At 39.7% G+C, this 24751-nt stretch overlaps 1 protein-coding gene across 3 annotated transcripts in view; it reads left to right on the top strand.

Moving 5' to 3' along the window:
* The window catches only part of LOC130906155 (roundabout homolog 2-like), a 162335-nt gene that overhangs the window by 68309 nt on the left and 69275 nt on the right, over positions 1 to 24751 (top strand). For all 3 annotated transcript variants that reach the window (XM_057820139.1, XM_057820137.1, XM_057820138.1), the window contains exons 3-6: positions 13789 to 13946; positions 14014 to 14134; positions 16748 to 16886; positions 24162 to 24298. In XM_057820139.1, coding sequence (XP_057676122.1) covers positions 13789 to 13946; positions 14014 to 14134; positions 16748 to 16886; positions 24162 to 24298 — 555 coding nt within the window. The remainder of the gene's footprint in view (positions 1 to 13788; positions 13947 to 14013; positions 14135 to 16747; positions 16887 to 24161; positions 24299 to 24751) is intronic.

Raw genomic sequence — 24751 nt, 5'->3', positions numbered from 1 at the left:
GAAATTGTATTCCAGATACAGTGCTGGCCGAAAGTATTGGCACCCCTGGAATTCTGTCAGATAACACTCCCAGAAAATGATTTCAATTCCAAATGCTTCGCTCGGATGAAGTGAAACTGCTGGTACTGTATGTGTACCTTATAGTAATATCTTCATTTATTTTGCTTGCAATGAAAAAACACAAAAGAGAATGGGATTTTTAAAATTTTTTTTTTTTTTTACACAAAACTCCAAAAATGGGCCTGACAAAAGTGTTGGCACCCTTTGAAAAATCATGTGATACTTCTCTAATTTGTGTAATAAACAGCACCTGTTACTTACCTGTGACACATAACAGGCTGTGGCAATAACTAAATCACACTTACAGCCAGTTAAAAATGATTAAAGTTGACTCAACCTCTGTCCTTGTGTGTACCACATGGAACATGGAGAAAAAAGAGAGAAGAACAAAGAACTGTCTGAGGAAAAATTGTGAGGAAGCACGGACAATCTCAAATCTCCAAAGACCTGAATGTTCCTGTGTCTACTGTGCGCAGTGTCATCAATAAGTGTAAAGCCCACGGCACTGTGGCTAACCTCCCTAGATGTGGACGGAAAATAAAAATTGACGAGAGATTTCAACGAAAGATTGTGCAGATAAAGAACCTCGACTAACATCCAAACAAGTTCAAGTTGTCCTGCAGTCTGAGTGTACGACAGTGTCAACCCGTACTATCAGTCGGCGTCTGAATGAAAAGAGACTCTATGGTAGGAGACCCCACTTCTTACCCAGAGACATAAAAAAGCCAGGCTGGAGTTAGCCAAAACTTACCTGAGAAAGCCAAAAACGTTTTAGAAGAATGTTCTCTGGTCAGATGAGGCAAAAGTAGGGCTCAAAATGCATCAACATGGCCTACAAAGAAAAGAACACGGTCCCCACAGTCAAACATGGCGGCGGTTCCCTGATGTTTTGGGATTGCTTTGCTACCTCTGGCACTAGACTGCTTGACCGTGTGCATGGCATTATGAAGTCTGAAGACTATCAACAAATTTTGCAGCATAATGTGTGAGAAATCCAGGTCTTCCTTAGAGGTCATGGGTCTTTGAGCAGGACCAAGACCCAAAACACACTTCAAAAAGCACTAATAAACGGTTTGAGAGAAAGCACTTGAGACTTCTAAAGTGGCCAGCAGTTAATCCACACCTGAATCCCATAAAGCACCTGTGGAGAGATCTGAAAATGGCACCCTTCAAATCTCAGAGACCTAGAGCAGTTGGCCAAATAAGAATGGTCTCAAATTCCAGCAGAACATTATAAGAATGTCATTGATGGATACCGGAAGTGGTTGTTGGCAGTTATTTTTGTCTGAAGGTTGTGCTACCAAGCATTAGGCTAAGGGTGCCAATACTTTTGTCCAGCCCATTTTTGGAGTTTTGTGTAAAATGTACTGGTGCACGATAATTATCGGTCTGATAATTATCGGTCCGATAATTATCGGTCCAATAATAGGAATTATGACGTCATCCCGATAAATCCAATAACATTATTAATAGGACCGATAAAATGTACTGTTCTGGCTTTACAGTTTACACACCAGTATGGGAAATCAGTTGACCATTTGCGGGGCATTGCTGCCACCTGCTAGTCAAAATAATTCGCTGCATCTATTTTTTTGTTACAGTAGTTTGGTTCCTTCACTTACACATTGCTGTGTCTAGGGGTAGCATTGACAATCGTAGTGCTTTCTGTTACATTGCCGCTTAGGAAATATACAGTGGGGAGAACAAGTATTTGATACACTCACAATGGGAAAACCCATTGGCAGTGTATCAAATACTTGTTCTCCCCACTGTATGTCTGTAAGTATTTTATGTTTACTATAACATATGGGTGTGCAATATATGTTTACTTCTGTGGTGATGGGTCATATGTACAGAACTTCATAAGTTGTTGTGTTATAGAAGCCAGCCAATGCTTTAGTAGCTCAAGCTAGTATGCTATGCTATACATATAATAGTTGTATATTTAAGTGTATTGTGCAGTTTGTTCTATATTGAGTATTTAATATGTGTATTTTTCTGTTGTACTTTTACATTATTAAGATGAGTGTCTTCCCATAAAACTCAGGTTATACATTAAAAAAAATATATATATATTATTGGTTATCGATAACGGTATCGGCTTTGAGAAGCAGGAAGTTATTGATATCGGTATCGGTTTCATAAAATGGATATCGTGCACCCCTAGTAAAATGATAATGATTTCATTTTTTTTTTTTCATTCTCTTTTGTTTTTTCATTGCAAGCAAAATCAATGAAGATATTACTACCAAAGCATTTGTAATTGCAATTGTTTTCTGGCAGAAATTGAGCACTATCTGACAGAACTGCATGGTTGCCAATACTTTTGGCAACCATGCAGTTCTTACTGCTACTGGTAAGACTGCTACTGGTAATACTTTTACCAGCACTGTGAATCATGTAAAAACAAGATTCATCTTTCCTCAGCTCAATTACAAAATCTAAAATGTTTACTCTTCTATTTTGTAACCTAGCAACGTTAAAACCGAGAGGTGACGGTGATGTGGATAAGCCGTGGCCAAATTTGCAAGCGAGACGCGCACAAACCTTGCACTGCTTCACTTTGCTTTTTGGGCTCATTAGTGTCAAATCCAATTTGCATCAACTGAAGATTGGAAAAAGATGGTGGGGTGACTTGTTTTTTTCCCTTTTCACACTTAAAAACCTAAAGTATCATTAGAGCCAAACATGCCGAGTCTTAATCAAGCCAATATTGAAGCCAAGAAACCAAACATTATAAAGCAACGATGACGGTCTTTTAAATTTGCAGTCATTTTACTCACAAGTTCCATATTTGAATATGGATTTCCACTTTGGGCAAGACTACAACACATCTCGTATGCATTCTTTGGCCTTTGCATGTGAAGGACCATGAAGGGTTAACAATAAACGCGCCGCCATTGTCATGTTTAATTAACTTCCATTCTCCTGTCATGTCGTGAAAATGGAAGTTGCGGATGGATGGTATAGGACCGGGGTTGGCTCGCTCCCCTCCTCCCTCTCTCTCTCCTTCATCTTCATCCTCGCATCCCTCCAGTTACTGTAACATGGTTCCCTCAAACCACATTTTCACATCTATAATTAATTAATCCTGTCTCCATGTATTTTTTCAAGAGAGCACATTCCGCCGCTTCCGAGACCATGCTATGTAAATCTGCTAACGCGCGTGTCTGCACCCCATTACGCAAAGGTCACACTTTTGCATTTGACATATTCGCTGCAAATGACGGAAAGGGACGTCAAATAGATTGGACGTCGATTTTCGTCAGTGGCAGCCTAACCGTAAAAATTTACCGTCATACCGTCCCTAAGGTATTAGCTATTTTTTATGAGATATGCCCTCGCTTGCAGCTGCAAGGCTCAACCCTCCCCCACCGGTTGTCAGTGAGTCAGCTGTGCTACACGATGCCCGCCCCCCCCATTAAAGAAAGCTAAATCGCCGGTATGGGAATACTTCGGCTACTGAACACTGTCATGAATGTTTCCAACCAGCTACAAGAGTTAACTGTAGCGTGTTTAGTGTGTCCAGCAGTGGTAAAACGTGGTGGGGTTTTTTTTCTCTCTGGCAGCTATCTGTAATAAGAGTCATACACATGTGATTTTTATGGAAAATAATTCAATTATTTTATTTAAAAAAAAAAAAACTAACCTGTCCTGTTCAGCTGCTTGACACAGAGAAAGGAGATCTGAGTGTCCGAGTGATCTGAACAGTTTCAATTTATCACATGGGAGTATGACATACATCCATTGTGGTCATTCAGCGTACCCCGTTTATTAGGAGAAAGCAGCGAACACGAAGGGGTTATGGGGGAACAAAAGAAAAGAGGGAGAGAGACAGAAAAAGCACAAACAACAAGAAATACATTAAACACCTACTCTTACTATGAATATGTTGGAGCTATCGTTAGCTAGTTGTATTTCCAGTTGACACAATGTGGGGGTGCCTAATAACCAAGGAAAGGGTGAGGGATAAGTGATTGGGAGGGGTGAAGTGCACCTAAATTAGCCATGAGGTCTAGAACCCAGTATTTGTGTGAATCCCTTGCGAGTGTGAGCATGTTGGCATCCTATTCTATGCTGTCTCATCGCTAATCCTGACACCGAGGTTTCCTACTCGAGTGTGTCTAATGTCAAAGTCATGCTTGAGTCTCATCTAACTTGATAGTCCTGCAGACGAGTGGAGACGCCGCGTGGGTGCCACCCCAGGGACATGGCCCTCCCCCAGCAAATCTGGGCTGGGGAATATTACAACAAAAAAAAAAGATTAAATTACCATCAGAACAAAAATTATTTTTGTTCTGATGGTAATAATGTTGAGCTGTGTCAGTGGGTTTAGGCCAGGGGTCCCCATTTGCCAGGCCGCGGACCGGTACCGGTCCGTGGCGCATTTGCTACCGGGCCGCACAGAAATAATAATTTATTAATGACCGTATTCTGGCCGAATTTACCCTGTGCCCCTGTTTAACACACCAATATCCCTGTCTACTCTAGATATAATACTACAGGATAGATTTATATGTACGTCATAGAAATTCATTGATTGGACTGCTAGCAGTACATCTTGTTTTGTTTATATAATATATCTATGGGCGCTTGTCCTCGGTAATAACGTATTACAAGGCAGCGGGCACATTTGTTCCCGGAAATAATTAGCCCCTTATGAGCGAAGATGACTGGAAAACAGACATCTTTGGAGATATTTTTTACGGCGAAAAGGGCACTTGACGAGCCAGAAGATGAGCCTACAACCTCGAACTGCAAAGGAGTGGATTCGTGACCCATTTGTGAATAAGCCGAGTGATTCGAGCATGACTGTACAACAGGAGGATCAGCTTGTAGAGATGGCAAATGACAGCGACCTTAAACGTACATTTGAAACAACAACTCAACCGAGGTTCTGGATTCAAGTCATTCCGGAATATCCTGGCATCGCTACGAGAGCATTGAAAACCTTGCTACAATTTCCAACATCGTATCTTTGTGAAGCGGGCTTCTTAATTAATGCTTAACGACAAGGCGACGTCGTTAATGGTGAGAGAGCGGTGTGGAGTTGTTGTGTGCAGCTAACGTGGCAGGATGTATCTGAGGAGAACTTTTCTACATGTCCTTCCATGTCCGTAAGTTAATATTCCTTTCTTTAAAGAAAGTTAGTAGTGTTTGCTTTGGAATCGGTGCATTTGCGGCCATGTTTAACGTTACATGAACAGAACCGCATCGTTGCAATTTTTGAAAAAGACCCAAATAACACCGGTCCGTGGTGCAAAAAAGGTTGGGGACCCCTGGTTTAGGCTCACCTAAAGGATTGCATTCATTTTCATTTTAGAATATTTGTCATTTTTTTTGTAATTTTCAAAAATTATTTTAACTTAACATTGTACTTATGTTCCAATTTGCTAATGTTTTGAAAATAAAAATCCTGTTCAATGAAAATATTACAAAGTAACACATTTTAGAGCTGTAAGTGCAATACTGTTATACCAGGAAACCGTGATATTTTGGCTTAAGGTTATCATACCGTCAGAATCTCATACCGGCACATGGCTAGTTTCAACTAACACGTAGCAATTATAACAGATGGAAGGTTGATCTTTCCTTAATTTCAGTGTTATAACTTGAAATATTCCTAAATTACTGATGTAACACACATATTTCATTTTTAAAGCACATCCCCATCAATGGCAGCTCACGAGTTAACAATGCTAAGATCACCTAATAAAGTTCTGTAGTGCTATTCCAAATGTCTGAGAATATGAAGCGCCTATTTCCTACAATCCATAAGTATAAAGAGCAAGTAGTTGGGGAGATGATGAAGCCGCAAAGCAATATTGCTGGGATGTAGAAGAGCCGGGAATGAGTCAGGGATGAGAATTGAGCCGTTTATCTATCTTATTTCACTGAAGGGGGAGCCACTCCTGTCTTACATGCACATGTCTTTGCACAGCCAAATTATGTATGCTGCTCTGTTTCATAGTCGTCGTTGTCATCGCTATGCAATGAACAAGAAATGCATTCGCTCGGATAAAGTGAAACTGTCCTGATACTGCATGTGTACATTTGAACTTGTTGGCTGCCATTTTACTAGATGTTGAAGGAGATGGTACCTTTTTTTTGTAGGCACCCTCTAACTCTTTGTATTATTCTAACACAAAGGGAATCGTTTATTTTCTCGTATTTACCGATCGACTGTTTGTATTACTCAAACACACTTAACATAAAATAAATAGCACTTATACCATAGTTTAAGGAAAACAAGCAGACTATAGGGCATAAAAGATACATGACGTCTTCTTATCACGGAAGCCATGTCAAGATTGACCCTGACAAGCTGGCGTCTTCACCGCCAACTCTCGTTATGGGTTCTCCAGGGCAGTCCACAACAAATGGCGGGACACCCTGTCCCAACACAAGGAACATCGGAGAATGCCTGATATCCAACTGATACCACGACTGATAAGACTCCAAGATCCCCTTTGACGCTGTGGTGGCAAAATCCACAACCCTCGATGCCCTGACAACAGTAACTGCCGAATCCTCCTGTCCAATCCACAAACACACCTTTCTTCCTGCCCACGGCCTGCCCCGCGAGAGCCTTCAAAAGACTGAATGTTTAAATAAGCGTGGCCATTTTTTTCAGGAACTGTTAGATTTGAAGCTAGGTTTATGTACACCTAGCTTGGCTAAAGAGAACATGCAGGAAGTCAATGTAGCTTTTGTGGAGGATGGTAGCTGCTCCCTCTCTTTATTCAGGGGCAAACAATAGGATGGGAGGGGTCAGGAAAGCAACATAGAATATAATATATAGACTACATGGGGGCCACATGGCCCAGGACAAAGAAAAGGCTGACTAGACGGAACGTATCCTATCAGGTGACTAACTATAAGGAAAGCATAAATGTTAACTGTATGCACAACAATTCCAAAAGGAACCTTACAGTGATGTGTGATATGGTGACCTTGCCTCCTCACCTGAGTCTGTGTCAGTTTCCCCTTGCTGTTTGATCGCTGCCGACCCAAATAAATTGTCAATTTGTTCTTGGTGCGCCTTCTTCCAGCTTTCAAAATGGAGTCAGTACAAAGGGCTAAGACTAAGGTGAACACACGGAGTTTGGCCTTCTGGCCGGATTGTCGGGGTCTCACTGGACTGAGTCAGATTCCTTCAATGTTTAATGTACTTGGACTGGAAGAGGGCTGGGGACGATTGAATTATGTGATGTGGGCTATATGATACCATAGTAACAATCAAACATGACCAAAAGGCAATCTTCTAAGTGCATGGTCTCTTAATCAGAGGCGGGTAGAGTAGCCAAAAATTTGTCTCAAGTATTTCAAAATAATATTAGTCAAGTAAAAGTAGTCTTTCAAAAAATGGACTCAAGTAATTGGTGAAAAGAATACTCAGGTCTTGAGTAAGAATGTAACTGCTTATGATTTTTTAAAAACAATGTATAAATAACTCTTATTATTATACTGTACCATATTAGGGCCCGAAAAATACACAAAAATAATCGAATACAGACTAGCAAAATGAAACCTCATCCGTCCAAAGAGCGCGAGTGCCCTCAATGGGGAAAAAAAAAACATTCCTACCAATAAAATGAAATCATATTTCCAGTTTTTCGTGGTCTATCGGTGCCAAATAAAAAATGCAAGAGAGTTCGAAATCCAGTCATGTTGACTCTATGTCACATAGTTTCATTTTTACGGCGCTTTAAAGACGTAACGTGATTGAACAGGCTGGTGTGATCGGAGGACTTGCGACTGCGAGCTTATATGTGGTCATGTGACTGTCAAGCTACGTCTGATTGGTATCACGGAGCCAGGTGATTATTGTGGTGAAGGCTCTTTGGTGAAACCGGTAGCACCGCTGTGATGGCAAAAAAAATATATATATAACGACTCTAGTAAGAGTAGCGTTTCTTCATAAATCAAGCGACAGTAAAAAGTATGGAATGGTAAAAAGACTTAGACGTACATTTCTAACAAATATAGTAAGTCATTGTAATGCCTTACAACAACCCACCTCTAAAGGTAATACAGCTCTTTCAGTTTTGGACATCATTTAAACCATCACGACTCTGAATGTTGTACAGTATATGGAAATGTGGCTTTTTCCATTTTCTTGCTATAAAATGTTCATTAACTGACTCATGCTTGAAGTGAGGCTGTCGATACACGCAAGCTAGCTAATGGACACACCTGGGATAAATTGTACCAGAGAGTAACAAATGCACTGTCTGGCCAAGAGTTACTGTATATGATTCACCGGGAACGTCGGAAGAGCTTTCAAGCTTGTATTATGTTGTAAAGTCAAGACTAATTGCAATTCAAGATACAACATAAAGGCCCTTCGATAGTTTATTGTTGACTGTATATAGCTTGACACTCACATTGCAACACAATTGAATAAACAAAAGAGGCGTATATGACTGAGGCTGCCAAATTGCTCTCTTGAATAATTGACCATAAGACAATCAGACAACAATAAGGGTGGGCTCCCTGCAGTAGGAAATTACTAGTCGACACATCGCCGCTTCCTCTAGTGGGACTCAATAGACTGGAACGCAACCCCCACCTCACGGCTCGTGGTTTGTACACATAGCGAGCACCTCATTAAGTACCCCTTTCTCAGATTTTTTCCCCCCTCAGATGTAGCTAAAGTAGCCTACCTGCAAAAAAGACTTATCACATTTTTTCCCTACCCTTCTTACTGATCGTGCACACGCTTAGGAAGAGAAGCAAAGAAGAGACTCAATAGATCAAATATGATCGGTGACTCTGATTTCATTATGATCATGTTAATTGATAATATGAAATTGTGTGACAATAGGCAATGGTTTGCATGCGACTGGAAGCATCTCACAGCTACAGTATCACCACAATATCGCTACCCCCACCCTCTTTTTAATTTGCCATGGCTGATGACCAAGAAATTGTATTTGATCAGTAAGTCACTTCTCATTTATGGAAACATGAAATATTATGTACATCATCCACAACTGTGCGATCTCTGCAAAGTGAGGGTAATCTGTTGAAAACGGCCATAGGTCAAGTGCTGGCAAAAACAGAAAAGACCTTAGACCTCAACTAATCTAGTCACTCTAATTCCAAATTACAGTTCAGGACATTATTTAATGATTGCTTATAGGTATTCCATGCTAATTAGAGTATGGTCTTACTTTGAAAAAGTAATATATAATAATAAAATTGTCCTCTCACACAATGTTCCTTCTAATTTTTCATGTGTCTGAGTTGACACACAAGCGCCCTGAGCACACTGCGGACCACAGTGAGCAACATCAGATGTGTACCCTTGGGTAACACATCAGTATACTGTCAAGCTTGTTCAAACCCTAACCCTAAACCCTGGATCATAGCAAGTTACATGGCATATTAAAAGAATGAAACTACAGCAGCAATTTTCATTAGTTTACTTTTAAAATAGATTTTGCCCACATAAAAAGAAAAAGACGAAAAATCTCCTTGTTCATGAGATATGTACGATGTTATATGTGAGAGTTCTGCTCTAACCATAGGAAGAATCCTACTTTGGACTCCTGATTAAGGTCGATTTGTGCCATAGATGAGTTAATAAATAAAACATACTGAAGAACCACAATGGGAGTACAGTATAACAAACTCCCACATTAAAACTGTTCAGGCAATAAGGACAGTCAAGATTCCTAGTCTGTGTTTGAGCAGCGAAACTGCAAAAACACACCTCCTTCAAACAAGTTAAATTCCCTTGTTTTCAGTGTAAATCTACTACAAGTACATAAAATTATCAGCCAAATTTTACTTTGATATCCTGAAATAAGCTTCTTTTCAGCTATTTTTCTTAACAGACTTATTTTGAGCAAAGAGTTAGTGTATATAATCTTAAAATAAGCTTGTTTGTCAGAAATTCAAGAATAGATATTGTCCAAAACATTATTTGAAAGAAAATTCGTCTTGATTTATGTGAAAAATTACCAACATTTAGGTGTATGGGTTTAATAAGAACAAATAGAAATATTTACTTAAAGTAAGTGGAATACAGGACAGGTTTTATAATAATAATAATAAACAAAAACACAGAAAAAAATCTCACTCAGTTTCACCGCTTGTTCTTCTGATTGCACAAACTGAGACAGCCATTCCATCTTAGAAGAACCGCATTTCTTTTTTACATTGGCTTGATGAGTGTAGTATCACTGCCCATTCCTTTCGCCATGATAAAGGGTATGTATTTGCGTCTCAACTGCACTCTTGTTATCTAGCTAACCTGCACGGTGCGTATGCACAGAGCACATATGCACAACACTGTCAATGCTATGAAGTGGGAGGGATGGCAGCGAATGATTGGATGTCTGCTAGTGATAAACTCATTCCAATTCACAGCAGAAGCTTTTCTGTTTATTAGTTGTTTGTAGAATATGCTAGAATGATTTCCTGACCGATGTATCGATAATCGTTGTATCGCCATATCGTCAGATCATCGTTATCGTGAGCTTTGTATCGCAAATGGTATCGTATCATGAAGTAACAACAAATTCCCACTCCTACTATGCAGTACAAGGATTCCTGAAGCCACATGACAAAAAAATAAACTTTGCAAAGGATATTTAGGAGAACAGCTTTGACACAAACTGCAAGATTTCAAGCAACTGGCGTCTTCTCCAAATGCATCAGAATGGCTGTTAAGTTGACAATTCTTGAAGAATAAATTTCTTTGAGTACACTACATAAAGTGCACACATTCTTCAACTGTTTGTAGAACAGAGGCATACAATTGAAAATGCTCATAAATAGAATTCTGCTGAACTGAATATGTCAAGACAACTATTTTTTCCTTCTCAAGTTAATCAGTACGGGTGGTTATATTTTGAATACCGACTCCACTTCATGTCTTTTTATTGAAACTGAAAAAGCCTTTTTTCCCCTCCTGTATAGATAGTTTGTGGGCTATGGTAGGATACTGCTTGTAAGGCTGTAGCAATGTCGCGTTTGAATTATTAATGCTCAATTTTCCTCTTGGTACTCTCAGCTCCCGTAGGCCTTGCTCTTTTTACATTGTTCTCGCACTTTCGGTATCTCTCCCTTACACATTGTAGTGTTAATCCTACTAAGCTATGCACCTTCTGTGCCTATAGTTAGAGCTATAGGGGAACAGCTGTATTAAACACTCCCGAATTGGGATTTATTTATTTTTTAACCTGTCCTCTTTAGCTGCTTAAACGCGGAGAATAGGAATCTGAGTGTCCTTATGGTCTGAACAATATGATGTGTGTTTTTTTTTCTTTGGTAATCAAGTATTACTGTATTGGCCCAAATATAAGATGGCCCTGATTATAAGACGACGCCCTCTTTTTCGAGACTCAAGTTTGGAAAAAAAACTTTTTGAACACCAAATTTTCATACAGAAAATAATTACAGTACATCCGAAACAAATGATTATAACAACATATTTGAGAGAAAAGGCATGTTATTTTGCCTCATTCAAATCTTAACATCTGAACATATAAATATGTAAATCACTTTCGTAAATGAATGGCTTCTGGTTTTTGAAATGTAAATAAACCAATCTATTGTGATAAAACAACAAAATTGCAATAACTGCATTAACCATCAAAGTGAAGTAGTAACTGTAGTCTTGAAACAAATCTGAATAAGGAAAAACATTGCAATAAAATAATGCAAACTGGTTAAACTTGAGAGTAGCTGAGATCTATCATGACAGAACATCGCTTCAATGATATATGGCGCCATCTAGCGTCGTGAATGGGTATAACGTCTAGACCGAGAATATAAGACGACCCCCTCTTTTTCAGTCTTTTTTCAATGCAAAAAACACTATTATATTCGGGCCAATACAGTATTAAATTCATATTGCCCCACTCGTATCACATACTGGCAACTATTAAAGGCGATGGACAGTGAAGGATTACGTTTTACATATTTCTATTACCGTCAATGACCAATGAGTTGTTATACAGTCTTGGACGAAATTATTGGCACCCCTGGAATTTTTCATGAAAAGCAGCATTTCTCACATAGAAATGTTTTCAGTATGAAAGTGTTTATTTCTTGGATGTGGATTGGAAAAACACGAAAAAGCTGAAGAAAAAAGTCAAAATTGACACAATTTTAGTCAAAACTCAAAAAAAAAAAAAAAAAAAAAAAAAAAAAAAAAAAAAAGCTGGACAACATTGTTGGCACCCCCACTTCAATATTTGATTTCACATCAATTGGAAGAAATAACAAAGTAATCACTTCCTAAAACCATCAACAAGTTTTGTGCACCTCCCAGATGGAATTTTGGACCACTTCTTTTGCGAACTGTTCCAGGTCTCTCAGACTTGAAGGGTGCCTTCTTGCTTTTGAGATTTCTCCATAGTGTTCAATATGATTTAGATCTGGACCCGCCTCTTCCCTGTCTCAAAATTCTCCAGCGCTTTGTCGCCAACCATTCCTTGGTGCTATTTCAGGGATGTTTTGGGTCATTGTCCTTTTGGATCACCCATGACCTATGACACAGACCCAGTTTTCTGACACTCCATCCTATATTGTAGCCCAAAACATTTTGATGGTCTCCAGAATTCATGACTCCCTGCACACTGTCAAGGCACCCTGTTCCAGTGGCAGCAAAACTACTCCAAAACATCATTGGACTTCCACCATGTTTGACTATAGGCACTTAGTTCTTTTATGTATATGCCTCATTCTTCTGGCACTGGGTGCCTTGACAGTGTGCAAGGAGTCATGAAATATGGAGACTATCAAAATGTTTTGGCCCTGTCACGGGTGTTCCAACAGGGCAACTGACCCCAAACATACCTCAAATAGCACCAAGAAATGGTTGGGGACCAGTGCCCAGTGCCGGGAAAAAGAATGAGGCCTACAAAGAAAAGAACACAATGCCTATGGTCCAAGGTGGTGGAAGTCCAATGATGTTTTGGGGTTGTTTGGATGCCTCTGGCACTGGGTGCCTTGACAGTGTGCAAGGAGTCATGAAATATGGAGACGATCAAAGTGTTTTGGCCGGAATGTAGGGTGGAGTGTCAGAAAACTGGGTCTGCGTCAGAGGTCATGGGTGTTCCAACAGGACAATGACCCAAAGCATACCTCAAATAGAACTAAAAAATGGTTGGAGACAAAGCGCTTGAGAATTCTGAGCTGGCTATCGAAGAGTCCGGATCTAAATCCCATTGAACACCTATGGAGAGATCTCAACATTGCAAGAAGGCACCCTTCAAATTTGAGAAAGCTGTAACACTTTGCAAAAGAAAAGCTGTCCAAAATTCCATCTGAGAGGTGCACGAAACCGATTGACGGTTATAGGAAGCGAAAACAATGTCTGGGAGAAACTGTGTATTTTCTGGAAAAATTCCAGGGTTGCCACTAATTTCGTCCAGAACTGTAGAACATCTGTCTTTACACATTTCTTTACTGACACTAGTGCACAAAGGAAAGAGAAATTCGGGACATTCTGTACTACAAAAGTTCAAGCCAGCACACCCAATATTGGGTGTGCTGGCTTGTACTTTAGTTGCCAGAGTTAACACTTGTTCTGAACCCTTAAAATGATTTAAAACAAAGAAAAAAACCTTTGGTTGTGTTTTTTACACTGAGTCTGGAGATTTTCACCCATCCACGTGCAAACTTACGCTGGCCTAAAGCACCGTATTCTTAAAAGCGAAAGTAGCTTCGCATATCAGTTAATGAGTCTTAATCTCCTCTTTTGTCTGGCAGTGTTACGAGATGACTTCAGACAGAACCCGCAGGATGCGGTGGTGGCTGTCGGAGAGACGGCCACCTTAGAGTGTCAGCCTCCGCGTGGGCATCCGGAGCCTACCACCTCCTGGAGAAAAGATAAGGCCCGTCTTGATCTCAAAGATGAAAGGATCTCGGTGAGTTGCTCACCTGCCTCGTAAATCTGTAAATCGCGGCTTTTGAATTTTCATGCTTTCTTCTCAGGTTCGTGGAGGAAAACTGACCATCTCCAACACACAAAAGAGCGACATCGGGATTTATGTGTGTGTCGCTACCAACATGGTCGGGGAGAGAGAGAGTGAAAAGGCTCAACTCTCTGTGTTTGGTAAGAACTCTGCGATTGGTAGCTTCCAAAAGCGATCATGTATGGCAAAGCTATTTAGTAGAGTTGTCCGATAATGACTTTTTAACCGGTATCCCTATGTTGTCTGAAGGAAAAGAGTCTATTTTTCCATTTTGCAGGTTGTTTAATTCTCATAAGGGACAGGAGAAGATGACACAGAATTCAGGAATAAAAAAAGAACAAGCGCTTACATTTAGACACAGACAAGACAAAGACAGAGAACATACCAGTTATTTTGCATCATTCAAATCTTAATATCTGAACATTTAAATATGTAAACTAAAGTGCAATCACATTCGTAAATGGATGGCTTCTGGTTTTTTAAATGTAAATAAACCAATCTATTGTGATAAACCAACAAAATTGCAATAACTGCATTAACCATCAAAGTGAAACTGTAACTAATCTTGAAACAAATCTGAATAAGGAAAAACATTGCAAAAAAAAACAACAAAAAAACAAACTGGTTAAACTTGAGAGTAGCAAAGATCTGTCATGACAGAACATCGCTTCAATGATATCTGTCGCCATCTAGCGTCGTGAATGGGTATAACGTCTTGACCGCGAATATAAGACGACCCCCTCTTTTTCAGTCCTATTTCAATGCGAAAAACACCGTCTTATATTCAGGCCAATACGGTACTATCCAGACGTGCACTTATTTGATAGCATACGCTGATGTGAGAACAAAGAGCCTATATGAGTATGGAAAAAAGTAATGTGGCTGGTTCAACATACGATTATGTGAATAAATGGAAATATATTACTACATGTCCAACCCCAAAATCTGATACCAATATATGTGGTCGTGGACTTAATTACTGATTGTATTGTAATGCGCCATTGGATGCTTTTATGATGATAAACATAAAAACTTTTAGTTTTCCCCAAATAAAATAAACATTCTGTGAAAAATAAGCTTCAACTAAAGTTATATAAAAAGTGCCAAAATAATGTCCAGCATAAATAAAATAAATTGAAACGAGCCAAAAGATGCATTTTCTGGGTTTTTGCAAAGATTTTAAATTATAACAATGTGTTTTATTTGGGCTGTCAAATTTATCGCGTTAACGGGCAGTAATTAATTTTCTAAATCAATCACGTTAAAATATTTGACGCAATTAACACATGCATGGAATGACCTGTTCATGTGTTGCCTCAGTTTACAATTACGCCATTTTAGCACATTGAGAGCGAAAAGGCAGAGAAATGCGAGTGAACACAGGCGTTCATTTGACCGCGCCTTTTATTGGCTTAAGCTTTGGCAGCCACTTCGAACAGTCATGGTTGCCCAACTTCCCATCATGCATTTGGGCGGAACAAGAGACAATCTTTTTCTTAAACCGTCTATTTGAACGCAGAACATATTGTATACCATTTGCAGCCACCATCGACAGTCATGGTTGCCCAAATTCCCATCATGTATTTGGGCGGAGCAGGAGAAGTTCTGTTTCTTAACATGCCTGATTGAACTCAACGCAGAACATACTGTATACCATTTGCAGTCACCACTGACAGTCGTGGTTTGCCAACTTCCCATCATGCATTTGGGCGGAACAGTTAAGTCGCTACAGTATCATATAGTGAAAGCACAACAAAAATAATATTCCTATCTCTCAAAAAAATAATGTTCACATAAAGAAAATCGCTCCACGCAAAGAGTACTGCATTGCCAATCAAAATAGTTAAGCAAAATACACATAAAACTTACTCAGACTTTGCCTTGGCTAGATCTCTAATTTAAAACTCGCCATTGACACCTTGTTGTGTATTTCACCTTACATAGTTAAAGACACTGTGGAAAAACGGCAGGGAGCCCGATGTGACGTCACCGCTCGGCGACGTCAACAATGGCAAGCTATTAGTTTATTTTTTTGATTGAAAATTTTACACATTTTATTCAAACGAAAACAGGGGTTTTAATATAAAATTACGATAACTTGTACTCAAATTTATCTTTTCAGAACTACAAGTCTTTCTATCCGTGGATACCTTTAAAAGGAAGAATGTTAATAATGTTGATGCCATCTTGCGGATTTATTGTTATAATAAACAAATACAGTAGTTGTGTACAGTATGTTGAATGTTTATGTCCGTCTGGTCTTATCTTTTCATCCCAACAATAATTTACAGAAAAATATGGCATATTTTAGAGATGGTATGAATTGCGATTAATTAATTTTTGAGCTGTGATTAACTCGATTAAAAATTTTAATCGTTTGACAGCCCTAGTTTTATTATATTTCTTTGTAGTGATACAGTAGTTGTATGTGATGAGTTTAATTGATTTTTATTTATGCACCAAGAGTGATTAGGGTCTGTCCCTCAGTTGACAAATCCCAAGCATCATGCTTTGGAGCCATCTAGAGGTCACTCTAAGCACAGCTGTCGAGCTAAGCTGTGACCAGCCATGCACAAAATATGCATGCTTGTAAATTAATTTGTAACTCAGCATACTTACTTGCTGATATTATTTTTAAAGCTTTTGTCGGCCCGTCTTATCGGACAACTCTAGCATACAAGTACTTGAGTGTTTATCACTGTCTTACAAGTAAATTTAGCCCTGGTTTTATGTGCACTCTTTCCCACGTCCAGAGAGACCGGTGTTTGTGCAACGGCCTGTGAACCAGGTGGTTTTAGTGGACGAGAGCGTGGAGTTCAGGTGTCAGGTCCAAGGCGACCCGCCTCCCGCGTTGCGCTGGAAAAAGGAAGACGCGGATATTCCCCGTGGCAGGTGCGTTAATGAAGGCTGCCGTGCACATTGCTGTGGTAAAAGTGATGACGTGGGGGTGCTGAAGCGGAGCTAATGAGTCCCTCAAGAAGCAATTTGACATGTTACTTGTGGACTTTCATCAGTGTGGCAGAAATCATTTATTAGCCACAGAGAATCTCATTATTGGCCGTGTGAATGTCTGCGCTCATAGCAGAACAAAGTACCCCGCTTTGATTGCTCGGAACTCTCCGAGCACCTCTTTTCTTTTATGTTGCACGCAAGACTCATTTTGCTCTTACGTTGTACGTAGGAGCCTCATTTGTTGTTTCATATAAAGCCATTGGATACACAGCCCTACGAGGAATACCGACCGCCTATATGAAGTAAACAGTGCCCTGCTAATAAAACCAGAAGGAATTTTACCGCTCAATAGTTGAAGCGCTCATTAAAATGTTTCAAGCGAAGTACCAAGATACAGTAAGAAGGTATATACAGTGGTACCTTGAGATACGAAAGCTTCGGTACAGAAAAAAAAAATCATTTTACAAAACATTTTTAGAAGCTTTTCCCTTTCATCTCACGAAAAAGGATTCATCCTACGAAAGATAATACGTACTGTAATAAATCATTGCAATCATGTGACTACGTTTGACTAAATGTAAACAAAGGAAATACTCACCACAATGCTCATGAAACTTATTTTGAATATACACAGCGAGATGAAATCGCAAGCAATGGCTGCCAAAGTTAGCTGTTTTTCAGCACTCCGCATTTGCTATGAGCTGCAGGCATGAAAATCTCTCAACTTTCGGTGAAATTCCACTTATTTCAACGAAACAAAGGAGGGTACACTGTTGTGTTGTGTACTGTCTCTTCAATGCCAAGCTTGGCTGCACATCGGCCGTGGATGAACACCTAAAGCGCCGTCACCCAGTTGTAATTTTGGAAGGCGACAGGAGACAATTACAAGCTGGCAGATCATAAGTTCATCTAACTGACTAACTAACTGACTGACTGACTAACTAACTAACGACATGTTTTATTGAAGTTGCTAAGCCTGTCGCAATATGCAATGAGTCCATTTATCGCACGGTAAATAAAAATGAAGGCGGTCATTTTCACGGCTCAGTTTTATCGCCGCGTGCGTGCGTGTTGATGGCATATGAGACACGCCGTAGAATTAAAGTTTAGACATACAAAATAAGGAAACATCTATATTAAACACTTTAAACGTTAGCATTGCTACATTGAGGCTGATGGGGAAAAAAGACAACCTACTTTAGCCTGCTATAAAACATTGGCAGTCTTCACCAAAGCGTGAACTTGAGGTTAAAAGGTGACACTTCAAGAAGGAAAAATCGCTGGTTAACAGCATTTGCAAACGAAAAATTTTTTGAGATTATTACTGACACCACATGCAGTGACAAAAAAAAGAGTTTTTGCAGAGTGTAAAGCTTACGTTTAGCGACCGTACCTCCGATAAACATTCCAAAATAAAAGCACGTCATGTTCGTCATATAAATAACGATTTCTGGAGTTCATCCACATACTTCAGAATTCAGATTCTACACGAAAAATAGCTTTAAAATTACACCCTTTGTGAAAAATCTGATTGGCAATGAATAATTATCATACTACTATTATATATTGTAGTATACTATAATATTAATGCTAGATATCTTTTTAAGAATTATTTTAAATCATGTTGGAAAGGCGAAGTCGGTGTTTAGAATCTGTTTACATTCCATTCTTTTGCACTAGGTAATGCTATCAGCATTTGACCTCATTGTTTATTTGTGATTTATTGTTGTTATTTACGTGTTTATTTGTACTTTAACAAAGAATTTAAGTGTTCCAAAATGTTTTTGTGAATTAATAGGCGTCATCAAAAATGTCATTGCTAAATTAGTTAAAAAAAAAAATAAAAAAAAAGGGGGGGGGGGGGGATTATTAGTTGACTATTCATATAAATAGTCGGCTGACTAATTGGAAGAAAATTAGTCGTTTGGGACAGCCCTAGTTGTACAGTGTACCAGAACATATTTCCTTCACACGCTTCTCACGTTTTTAACTCCTGACCCATTATCATGCCTGGAGCTGGAGTAGTCATGTGATAACGTCTGTAGAATCAACCAAGCTTGTTACACTTAAGCGCCCCTAGAGGATGACAGAACATGATAAAGACAGGCAATCAGAGAACATAACAGCAAATTTAATGTGGTGTTTTAGTACAATATAGTTTGGAACCAATTAGACTTTAAACCAATTAAAACCAATAATAATAAACCTATTCAATGTGATTAGTTATACGAAAAAATCATGAGCCGAAAGCCACTACTGAACAATTCCCTATCTTGAGGTACCACTATAGTATTTAAAATAGCAGTTTTTGACAGGAATTGATAGCTTTTGAGAATGATGCCACTGTCAAGTATTTTTGGCATTATTTTTAGTTTTGACAATACTTGCTTAGCCTAGATGGAATACTGAGCGATGATCTGATCGCTTCAAATTTACTGGGGACTCCAATTTTTTGGATACATTTTATGCCTTTGTATGAGATTCTGACGGTATGATAACCTTATGCAAAAATATAACAGTTTCACGGTATCGCGGTATTGCAATCACAGCTCTAAAATGTGTTATTTTGAGATATCTGGGTAAGAAAAAAAAAACTTTTTTCCATTGAACAGGATTTTGATTTTTTAAAACATATTATCAAATTGGAACATAAGTATAATTTTAAGTTAAAATAAATAACAAATATTCTAAATAAAATTTAAATAAATGCAGTCCTTTAGGTTAGCGTAACCCCACAGTCACAGCTTAACATTAATATCATCAGAACAAAAAGAATTAGATTCTTTTCCATAAAAAGCACTTGCTTATGACTCGTATATTTACTTTTTTTTTTTTTTTTTTAACCTGTCCTGTTCAGCTGTTTGACACAGAGAATGGAAGTCTAAGTGCCCGGATAGTCTGAACAGTTTTAATGTTTCACATTGAGAGTCTGACATACTCCCATTGTGATCATTCAAAATACCTTTTTATTATGACAAAGCAGCGAACAGGAAGGGATTATGGGGGGACAAAAGAAAAGAAAGACAAGAGAAGAAAGAAAAGAAACAAATACACAAACAACAAGAAATACATTGAAGATCTAGACTAATTACTAATATGCTGGTGCCATCGTCAGCGAGATGTGTTTCCGGTTTACACCATGTGGGGGCCTATTGGCCAGTGAAAGAGGGAGACGGGGGTGGGGGTGTCTATAAGCCTATAAGCTAAGTGATTGAAAGGGGTAGAGTGTACACAAATCAGTTCTGTGATGTAGAACCCAGTAATCGTGTGAATCTCTTATGAGTGTAAGCCCGTTGGCGACCAACCCTACGCCGCCCCATGACTCGTATATTTACATTGTTTACATTATACACACTCTTCGGCACCCACCCTCCGCAAACATGTTTTACATGTCGGTCGACCATCCTCCTCTAAGCCGTGGCCATCTGTAACTTTTCTGCAGCTGAAGTATTCCCATATAGACGATATTGTTTTCTTCGATGGGGGTAAAAGTGCAGGAGTTTCACTACCTCCAGCCATCATAGCTGACTCACTGACAACCGGTGGGGAAGGGTTGAGCCTTGCAGCTGCAAGCGAGGGATTTCTCATAAAAAATAGCTAATACCCTAGGGGACGGTATGATGGAAAATTTTAGTGGTTTTGAAACCACTAAACGTTTTCATACCACGGTATACCTTGAAACCGGTTATTGGCACATGCCTACTATTTTGAACCTTGAGGTAGAGCCGGGTGGTTTACCGAAAATTTACCGTTACCGAGACAGTTCACGATGACCGACGTCATTTTAACTATGTCGGTAAATTCATTTTTCGAATGAAACAAAAAAATGTGTCTTTTGAGCCAGCTTTGAATGTGTGTTGTTCGGCTATTCTCATTCTGCTAAATACATGTGAAGTCACAGGACTATCACATAAAAAAAATAAAAATAAATACAAATAAATTTTTTTTTAAAAAAACAGACGCACATTGCTATCAACTGGTATGCTAACGCTACAAGTGAACATGATAGTCAGATAATAGTGAAACGGCTGCCGTCATTTATCGTTATCAAGGTAAATATGCTTAATATACCGTGATAAGCACTTAAGGTCATCGCCCAGCCCTACCTTGAAGGTTAAAACTTAAGACATATTAATTAATTTCCCCAACTAAAGCACGTTGTGACAATCCCTTACTGCTATATCAAATTCTAAATTGTCACACGTAGAAGTCCCTAAGTATGCTTAGCACCTATGACCGTCTACTGTTGTGACGTCACTGCCCTTTGTTTCAAGAAACGTCCTATTTTTCATCCTTGTTTTATTCTTTTCCCAAACCCGTCACCCTCATGGGAAGTGCGTATCTGGGTCAAAAATGTTCTGAGTACGGGTTACCCAACTCTGAAACGACCCCATCGATATTCTCCACCCCCCCGCGTGCTCTTTCAATATGACTTTTCTCACCCCTTGTGCCATTTCTCTGCCTGACTTGTCTTCTATCTGGAAATCATCACGGACGGCTGCACAATTTCACAAGATCTCTCATGCCAAAGAGACCCCAGAGAGGCGGAGCTACTCCTTTGCCCCTTCGCTCATTCAGAGTTGAGCGCCTCTCATCCGAACCGGCCGGACGACACGTCCCTCTGGTTCTCCGCGGTGCCCTTACAGTCCAGAATTCTGCACTGGTGGCTGCACATCGATGCATAAACACTATGAATTACTCATTTGGTACTTCTCTGCTGGTTCATTTTGTCAGTGCCACTCCTTTTTTTCTCAGACAGTTTGTCCATCTGACTTAGACTGTGCGTTCTCGTGGCTCTCACGCGGCGGACCGCACATCCCACGCGCAGCGGGTGGTTCGTCGTTATAAATATTAAAATAGTGGAACAGTCGGGGTTCCGTCTGAAAGCACCTTTAATTTTGCCGTGCCTTCACGGTGCCGTAATTGCTCCGCTCGCATTGTTCCGTACGCGTGCGCTTCGGGGAGTCGTAATATTCTCAAAAAGTCAGATACCTACAAATTCACACAAAGGTTGTTCGTTTGATAAGCCTGTTTTGAGTTTTTGTTTTTATTGACAAGTATCATGCCTTTGTGAACCTTCCTTATAGAGTTGTCTGATAATATTGGCTGATGAAAGCGTTTAAAATAATATCAGAAAAGGTAATCCCCGGGTTACGACGTACCCGACATTACGACGGCGAGTCTCATTCGCCCTTTTGTCTCCAGTGTTTTTTTTTTGTTTGTTTTTATTTTGTCGCGTAAACTGTGCCTTATCGTATACTGTACCTCAGTGGGTTTTTTCCCCCTAAACTTTATTTTATTACTATGACTGTTATGCCCGGTGGTGAAATGTGTATTTGATTATAATGTTGATTTTTGTTTTGTGATGCATGCTTTTATTTTGGCGCAGAAAGTGTAGAGCAGGTAGTGGTACCGCAGGCAAGTAAGAGTGCATGTACACCGAAGAAGAACGTATTTGCGCACACAAAGAAGAGCTCAAACCCACACCCAATGAAGAGCGCCTTTGCTTCCACGAAGAAGTTGTGCAGCCGAGTGAGCGAGAGAGAGGGGAAAGATGACAGCTTAGGTCGCTGTCTTGGTAGGACCTAGCTCCAACGTCTTGGCGAGGACAATACAATGACGTAAAATACATGTTTTTGGATAGTTATTTTGAGATTTTGGGGTACTTAGAGGGTTAATTCTGATTTAAGCTGAAATCGGGTTCTGTCGCCAGCTTAGGAACGGAACTCATTCGTAACCCGGGGACTACCTGTATTGGTTTTACGCCAGTATGTATGCCGGTTAATGTGTTATATGTTAAGTTCATGACCGCATATGTCGGTAACAGTTTGATATCTGATTTTTGGTGCTGGACAACATCGGCATATCGTTTAAAAAGTCATTATCGGATAACTCTACTCTCTTGTTTCCCATAAATCAACCTGAATGATTACGCTTGGCAAAAAAATGTGGGGGGGGGGGGAAGGTAGTTGTTTTAGGTACGATAGCTGTTATCCACTCATTTTTGGGTACAGAATTCAAAATGGATCACATCAATGGCTGCCAGTTAAATAAGGTTGAGTGGGAAAGGTATAAATCAGTTGAGACAGCGAGAACCAAAAGTTGTATTTGTCATGTGGCAAAATGGATTTTGCCATTTGGCATTTTTTTTTTTTGGCATGTGGCATTTTTTTTTGCCATGGGGCATTTTTCTTGCCTTGTTGCAAATTTTTTTGCCATGTGGCATTTTTTTTTTTGCCATGTGGCATAATGGATTTTGCCATGTGGCAAAATTATTTTCCCCTGTGGCATTTTTTTTTTTTGCCATGTGGCAAAATTATTTTCCCATGTGGCATTTTTTTTTTTTTTTTTTTTGGCCATGGTGCAAAATGGATTTTGACATGTGGCATTTTTTTTGCCATGTGGCAAAATGGATTTTAGTTTGTGGCATTTTTTGGGGGGTATGTGGCATTCGTTTTGGGTATATGGCAGTTTTGCAGGCCATGCACATCCTTGCCATTGACGGCTATGCACGTCCAAATTTTCCATTCATTTTAAATGGCAGAAAAACGTGTGGCTGTGATTTTTGACCATACACTTTACATTACAGCGCATTGACATGCAACTGGAACCCAAGTGAGGCTATGCCACTGACGGCTGTGCATGTCCAAATTTCTGTGTTAGTCAGCGTTCTTTCTGCACTGATGAATCTTGGGTACGCGGTTGCTATGCTGGCCAGTTGAATGTTAATGCCGTAGAATGGTCAAAAATCACAGCCACACATGTTTTTCTGCGATTGAATAAGAATGGAAAATTTGGACGTGCATAGCTGTCAATGGCATAGCCTGACTTGGGTGTCAGTTGAATGTCAATGCGCTCTAATGTCAAGTGTATGGTCGAAAATCACAGCCACACGTGTTTTTCTGCCATTTAAAACGAATGGAAAATTTTGATGTGCATAACAGTCAATGGCATGGACGTGCATGGCCTGCAAAACTGCCATAACCCCCCCCAAAAAATGCGACAAACCAAATTCCAATTTGCCCCCCCCCCCCCCCCCCCCCCCCCCAAAAAAAATGCCTCATGTCAAAATCCATTTTGCCACATGGCAAAGAAAAAATGCCACATGGCAAAATCCAGTGAGAGAAAAATAGTATTTTGTGAAAAAACAAAATGGTCCATGTCATCCTAATTTTTTTTTTCTTTTTAAATTGCGGCTGCACACTCTGTGAGCAGGTATGACATCCGATATGAAAAAGAGGATCTTTTGCTGAGGATCAAGAAAGCCAGCGTGAGTGATCAGGGGACCTTCACCTGTTTAGCAGAGAACCGTATGGGCAAAGTGGAAGCCTCCGCTTACTTGACCATCAGAGGTGGGTACTTTGCCGTATTTCATGGGAACTCCCAACTCACAGAACAATTAAAGCTTTATTGCACATTTTACCAGCGTTATTGCCCCACTGCTGAAGGGTTGGGCCTAGCCTCAGGATTTCTTGCACTTGATTGCTTTAGATCTTGGACCACAGGTTGCACATTAAAGTGAAAGTTTTTTTTCCCCTCTCTGTTCATCAAGCCCACTCATTGTTAGCCAATCATTACTGCAGGACTTTTTTTTTTTTTTAATTGACCTTGATTTAGTGTTTTAATAGATTTTCTTCAACTAGATAGAGAGGGAAATGGGGAAACATTTTAGTATATTGCACAAATTCAGACATGTAAATCAGGGGTGTCAAGCATGCAGCCCACCAGGATTGTTCTGCCTGACAGGCACGTTGTAGCTCATTCATTCTGTACATACAGAATCACATGCTTTTGTTTTTGACAAT

Source organism: Corythoichthys intestinalis, chromosome 18 (assembly GCF_030265065.1).
Source record: "Corythoichthys intestinalis isolate RoL2023-P3 chromosome 18, ASM3026506v1, whole genome shotgun sequence".
NCBI classification, from domain to species: Eukaryota; Metazoa; Chordata; class Actinopteri; order Syngnathiformes; family Syngnathidae; genus Corythoichthys; species Corythoichthys intestinalis.
This window is presented reverse-complemented; position numbering and strand designations above follow the sequence as displayed.